Below are 6729 nucleotides of genomic sequence, written 5' to 3' on the forward strand. Positions count from 1 at the left end.
CTGTACCTGCCTCAGCCTAGCTACTCTTTCCATTCCCACAGCGTCGATCTGGGAAATAGAACGCAATGTACATGAATCTCGCTTGGCGTAGGTGCTTCGCCCAAGCAGAGATGTGAGATCATGGAAGTGATGGCGTTGAAAACATCTTAAAAGAACAGGCAGAGGGAAATTAAAGGTGCCAAGGAATCGGAGGCGATGCTGCTCGGGGAGAACGTTAACGCCTCTGGGTGCAGCCATTATGCCTTCTGGCAGGGAGATGCTGCGCGTATTGTTTCCTTGGCAACTAAGGGTGTTTACGCAGACATTTGACTTTTGACTTTTTTCCAGGGCGGAGTTAGAGAATTTATCTGCAAATACTGCAAAAATGGACTTAAGGAAGTAAAATGCAAAGGTGGATGAAGGAGGAAAAGAGCAGACATGTTTCTCCAGATTTATGTGGCCCTATGGCTTGCAGAATGGGTCAGTGGGCAGAGGATGGCATTGTATCACCAGAGATCTATGGATGCAGAATGTAGCCCATCTCCTGGGGATGACACCCATTGTATGGGAGGGTCTGTGAAGTTACGCCAGGCAGCATACACACAGTCTCACTTGGCCAGTAACTATGGCGCACTATGGATGCCAGTGCAATTTATTTACCTGGAGTTAAGGGGTTCTTGATGTTGGAATAGGGATTTTTCTTAAGAATAAACGGAATATGGGAACTTTATTTCCCATGTGCCCCGGTGGTCGTGTCCTCTTGGCAGTAGTAATAAAGTTTTTTTTAACAGATGATCAGAGGCAATCGGGAAACACCTCAGGGCGGCTGGATGGTTCTATCTGCCAGGCTTGGGCGGGGCCAAATAGGGAAAAAATAGAAAATAATATTTGATATAAATAAAAAAGCAGACATTTTTATTTTGGTTTTTTTGTACTTGCAAAGTGCTCTTTATTACAGGTGGAAAGGGTCTGTCTGCCTATCCTCACTATCAGACCTTACCAGAAAAAAGAAATACATAAAAAGAAAGCAGAAAGAGGACTAGAAATATGATATTATGATACAAAAAAATATTCTTCTCTTCTGTTGCATTGCAAAAATGAGGCTTCCAGACTGGCCAGAGACTGCGGCGTCAGTACGTCAGCCCCGAGACCTATAGAATCATTGCATTGAGTCTTTCTGGGAAGCGTTTCCTCTGAAGCGGGATCTTTGCCTTAAGATAGTTACAGTCTTGACCAAATTCTCAGCATATTCTGAATATAACCCCTTCGCTGCTGCAGCGGCCCCATTGCATCGCAAAGCAACGCAATGCAGCCGGTGTCAGCAGCGAAAGGGTCATAAGTGGTTCTCACCTCGCGCAGGGTAGATAAGGTTACAATCATTTATTACATTTATATTTATAGTATGTATTATACTTTGTAGAATTTTGTTGCCTTAGCAACAAGGTGGCGTGGTTGGGGTGATGGAAGCCGTGCGAGGCAGCGGACCCAGCGGCAGGCCTTGATACAGAGCTTATGCAGGAGAAACCTGGCTGGAAGAAACCGAGGACGCTTCTGTTTTGGAGGTAGCTGCAGAGGAAGCGTCCTCATCTCCAAAGGGATTCTTGCCACAGCAAATGGTGGTGATCATGCAGTTACGGAACTAAGGGAGGAAGAAAGAAGCCATTATAGGAAGGAGTTTGTGGGATGGCAAACGGGAGAGGAAAAGATGTGGGACCGGATGTGCATGTGAAAGTGAGACAGGATGTGGGACAGGAAGTGCAAGTGAACGTGAGACAGAATAAGGGGCAGGAAGTGCATGTGAATGTGAGACAGGATGTGGGACAGGAAGTGAATGTGAGACAGGATGTGGGACAGGAAGTGCATGTGAATGTGGGACAGGAAGTGAATGTGAGACAGAATAAGGGACAGGAAGTGCATGTGAATGTGAGACAGGATGTAGGACAGGAAGTGCATGTGAACGTGAGACAGAATAAGGGGCAGGAAGTGCATGTGAATGTGAGACAGGATGTGGGACAGGAAGTGCAAGTGAACGTGAGACAGAATAAGGGGCAGGAAGTGCATGTGAATGTGAGACAGGATGTGGGACAGGAAGTGAATGTGAGACAGGATGTGGGACAGGAAGTGCATGTGAATGTGAGACAGGATGTGGGACAGGAAGTGAATGTGAGACAGAATAAGGGACAGGAAGTGCATGTGAATGTGAGACAGGATGTAGGACAGGAAGTGCATGTGAACGTGAGACAGAATAAGGGGCAGGAAGTGCATGTGAATGTGAGACAGGATGTGGGACAGGAAGTGAATATGAATGTGAAACAGGATGTGGGACAGGAAGTGAATGTGAATGTGAGACAGGATGTGGGACAGGAAGTGAATGTGAGACAGGATGTGGGACAGGAAGTGCATGTGAATGTGAGACAGGATGTGGGACAGAAAGTGAATGTGAGACAGGATGTGGGACAGGAAGTGCATGTGAATGTGAGACAGAATAAGGGACAGGAAGTGCATGTGAATGTGAGACAGGATGTGGGACAGGAAGTGCATGTGAACGTGAGACAGAATAAGGGACAGGAAGTGCATGTGAATGTGAGACAGGATGTGGGACAGGAAGTGCATGTGAACGTGAGACCGAATAAGGGACAGGAAGTGCATGTGAATGTGAGACAGAATAAGGGATAGGAAGTGCATGTGAATGTGAGACAGGATGTGGGACAGGAAGTGCATGTGAACGTGAGACAGAATAAGGGACAGGAAGTGCATGTGAATGTGAGACAGGATGTGGGACAGGAAGTGCATGTGAACGTGAGACCGAATAAGGGACAGGAAGTGCATGTGAATGTGAGACAGGATGTGGGACAGGAAGTGCATGTGAATGTGAGACAGGATGTGGGACAGGAAGTGCATGTGAATGTGAGAAAGGATGTGTGACACAGGATATCGAACAGGAAGTGCATGTGGTTGTGTGAGGGCAGGAAAGGAATGCAGATGTGGAACAGGAAGTGGGGTAGGAAGTGAATCTGGTTATGGGGCAGGAAGAGCATGCACTTGAAGGACATTTAGTGGGGAAGGTTATGTTATTACCTGTTTGTTCAGCATGATGTAGATAACAGGATTGTAGACGGCAGAGCTCTTGGCAAAGAAAGCTGGAATGGTCATGAAGACTGGGCCGAATTCAGAGCCTTGATTCATGAAGATGAAGAATGCAACAGTGGCATAGGGAACCCAACAAATCAGGAAGAAAACGACCATAATGATGACCATTCGGGTGACCTCTCGCTCTGCCTTCTGGGTGGTGGCTGATTCCTGCTGCTGAGCTGCAGCCTATGAGAGGAGAAAGCATAAGACATGGATTACCTCATACCTCACATCCTGTCAGATGGCAGCAGGGACATGCAATACATGTAAAGGTGCGCCCCTCATCTACTCACAGTGGAGGCAGCCATTTTGTGGCCTGAAACACTATTTATGAGAACGAGCATTCTGCTGGGAAAAGGCGCCCCAAAATGGGGCAGTCTGATTTCTCCTCATGGCTAATTTCACAAAATGGCTGCCTCTCTTGTTGGCAAAGAATTACCTCAAAACATACAAATATTCAGGTATATTGGCTGCTTCCTAAATAATATTGGTCCATTTAACCAGTAAATAATAATTTTTCTATGATTTTTGCTGTCATTTGCTGGATTCTTGTACACAAAGGTGGAACTACTATTAGTGCAGTGCACCGGGGCCCCTGAGGGCTTAGGGGCCCACTGCTCTCCCTGTCACCCACTGGTTTTCCCTTTCATACTTTGCCTTGCCCTGCCTCTCCCTGTCACCCTCTGCCGTGTTGCATAATGTGAACTTAAGTTGGGGTGGTGGCCCAAATTATACGCACCGGGGCCCACCACCAAGTTCCACCACTGCTTGGCGGAATGCAATTTCTCTCACTGGGGTGGCCATTGAGAATGTCCTCTTCTGGCCACCCATTTCTCACATTGGATCAACCTACTCCACCTACATGACTATTGCAAAGATTCTGCAGACTTGGGTCCAAAAGTTTCTAGGACTAAATGTTAGAAAAGATGGAACCAGGCAGGGATGAGATGGATGATGGGAAAGGAGGGAACCATTGTAGTTTCTAAACAGCTGAGTGCTCACCTCTTTCACAGTGCACATGAGCCGGCCGTAGCAGAAGAAAATGATAATCAGTGGGATGGTGAAGTGGACGACGAACATGTAGATGACAAAAGACTCATTGTTCACTTCGGGCTTCAGAGTGTAATAGTCAACTCCACATGAGCATTGCATTCCCTCAGGGATGTATCTGTAACAAGACACAAATGTCAGGCATCATGGACACCAACGTCCCCCTCTTACTAGTGGGTACATAGCCCATAGCAACCAATCAGATGTTGTCTTTAGTTTTTTGGATAGACTCTGATTGGTAGATATTGGCAACATCACCATTTTTCATTTTTAGATGCTTCAGTAAATGCACCCTTTCAGCAGGACCCCCTATGACGAAAAGAAGCCTGCACACAGGCTCCTATGTGGCCGTCCACTCATTAGTGGTGGGGCCGCCGGATGGGGGGGGGGGATGCCTGATTTCAAGGCGAACACATACATTCCAATGAATGTGTTTATACAGTGCGGCAGTGGCTGGTTCATGTTCCGCAGGATCCAGCCACACCACTGTGTGTGACCCCTTCCTCCTTATGGCCAAGTGGGTCCCACTGAACGGTACCTGCTTGGCTGTTATGTGTGGACCGGCCTTTGCAGTCCAGGATTTAAGATGATTTAATTAGTACCTCGGTCAATTTGATTTAACCATCAGGATTCCAGCATGCAAATCCTTAAAACCTGGACTGCAATGGCAGTGCCTGGGAAACTCTGATTTAGACAGGCAGATAACATTTGCTTTGGAGTTTGTGCAAAAATGACATTTTCCACACACAATAAATGCTTATATACAATTATTCTCATTATAAATACAAACTCGTACTATGGAGTAGATGCATGAACCAATGATAAGGGAGGAGAAGTGATAAAGTGCCTGGTACTTTATCACTGGCCAATCAGCTCCTGACTGTTAAGTTACAGGCTGGGTTTGAAAAGGGGACAGTCAGGAGCTTATTGGCCGGTGATAAAGTACCAGGCATGTTATCACTTCTCCCTTATCACTGCTTCATACATCTACCCCTATGTTATAATGCCAGTTACATTAAATAATACAGTATAAAACGTGTCTCACAAGCGTAATCATTTTTGCCTCTATTCAGGAGAAGTCCCCCGACCTTGTGTCTCCACACATACCTTGACCATCCGAAGAGTGGAGGAACAGCACATGCCAAGGCCATAATCCAGGTAAAGGCCACTCCCATGAAAGCATGATTCTCCCCAAATCGGAAGTTGCTCACAGGCTTGCAGACCACCATATATCGCTCAATGGCCAACACCACCAGAGACCAAAGGGCAATTTCACCTGTCAGATAGAAGCACAGATATAAGGAATCCGCCAGACCCATCCAGTAACGTGCACCACAGACCAGCCAGAAACTTATACAGATCCCTTTCATCTGCCAACCCAGTATCATCCTAACACTGCTCCTCACCTCTATGGGGGGGATTCAAGTGTTGTGCGTGCTGTAGGCCATTAGATGGCGCTCCCAACAAAGCTATTCAGGCACGCATAGCCTACGGCATTGACATTACTGTTATGATATTCCATCATTTTGACGGACTGGTAACTAGTTGGCCATCATGCACCCAATTGACCATAATGTATATTGTGATTCAACACTGAATATTGCCCGCCATCTGCCCATATATATATATATATATATATATATATATATATATATATATTACAAACTTTTATAGTAACATATCCACAAATATTACAGGGAACAGACTATATATTATTCAGAACACATGGTTTGGCCAAATCAATTAACGTTTTCTTGTCTTCCCCTATCCAGCAAAGATTGCCAACATCCCCAAATCGGCTCCCTCTACTAAAGTGGTCCCATTCTTCATAAATGGCAAAATACCTTAATGGCAATTGTCTAGTAGGCATCTGGACCAACATCATCTTTACTATCAAGAAGAATGTCTACTTACCACCAAGTGTAGCCATGAAGCCTTCAAGAAAGCAACCAGTCGGGCCGAAGATGAAGTATCCGTGCATTGAGGTGTACATGGTCACCGTGAACCCACACAGGACCATGAAGTGGTTGGCAAACGCCAAATTCAGCAGGATGTAGTTTAAGGGTGTTCTAAGTTTCTTATGCTGGACGGTGACATACAAGGTCAAAAAGTTGATTGGGAGGCCGAGGAGGATGAGCAGGAACATGTAAGCAGACAGTGCTGAATATTTCCATGGCTCTGCCAGGTAATATTGGGGATATTCAAATGGGCTTCGTACTATCCCAGTCTTGTTGGACATGGGGACATAAAAATTTGGACCTTCTGTTCCGTTCATGGTGGCAGCACTATAAAGTCCTTTCCCCTTCTAGAAAGAAACCCCTTTGTGTTTCTCCTTTCTCCCAGGGACCCAAAAAAATCAACAGCTAGAGCCGCTCTACCTAGTAAGCAATGGTGCCCTGGACTTTATAACCTGATACCTGGTATAAGCTGCCTTTCCTAGTGTCAGCAACTGAGGGTTTAGGCCTGTAATAATCGTTGTAATCCAAGCTAAGGTTGCAAAGTGTTAATTAGCTTCTCATAAACGTATTAAGGTTACACCTGTCTCACTGTTAAATACGGCAGAGGAAA

The 6729-nt window shown here is 45.8% G+C and overlaps 1 protein-coding gene across 1 annotated transcript; it reads right to left on the reverse strand.

The window, feature by feature from the left end:
- Window positions 1–1443: 1443 nt before the first annotated feature.
- RHO (rhodopsin) lies at window positions 1444–6511 on the reverse strand. The gene is made up of 5 exons (XM_083157972.1): window positions 6076–6511; window positions 5269–5437; window positions 4114–4279; window positions 3058–3297; window positions 1444–1618 (listed from the first exon to the last, which is right to left on the reverse strand). Exons 1-5 carry the CDS (start codon window positions 6434–6436, stop codon window positions 1490–1492), a joined length of 1065 nt encoding a protein of 354 aa, XP_083014098.1. The 5' UTR covers window positions 6437–6511; the 3' UTR covers window positions 1444–1489.
- Between the last annotated feature and the right edge of the window lie 218 nt (window positions 6512–6729).

The sequence above is a fragment of the Crinia signifera genome, chromosome 8 (genome assembly GCF_055691185.1).
Source record: "Crinia signifera chromosome 8, ASM5569118v1, whole genome shotgun sequence".
NCBI classification, from domain to species: domain Eukaryota; kingdom Metazoa; phylum Chordata; class Amphibia; order Anura; family Myobatrachidae; genus Crinia; species Crinia signifera.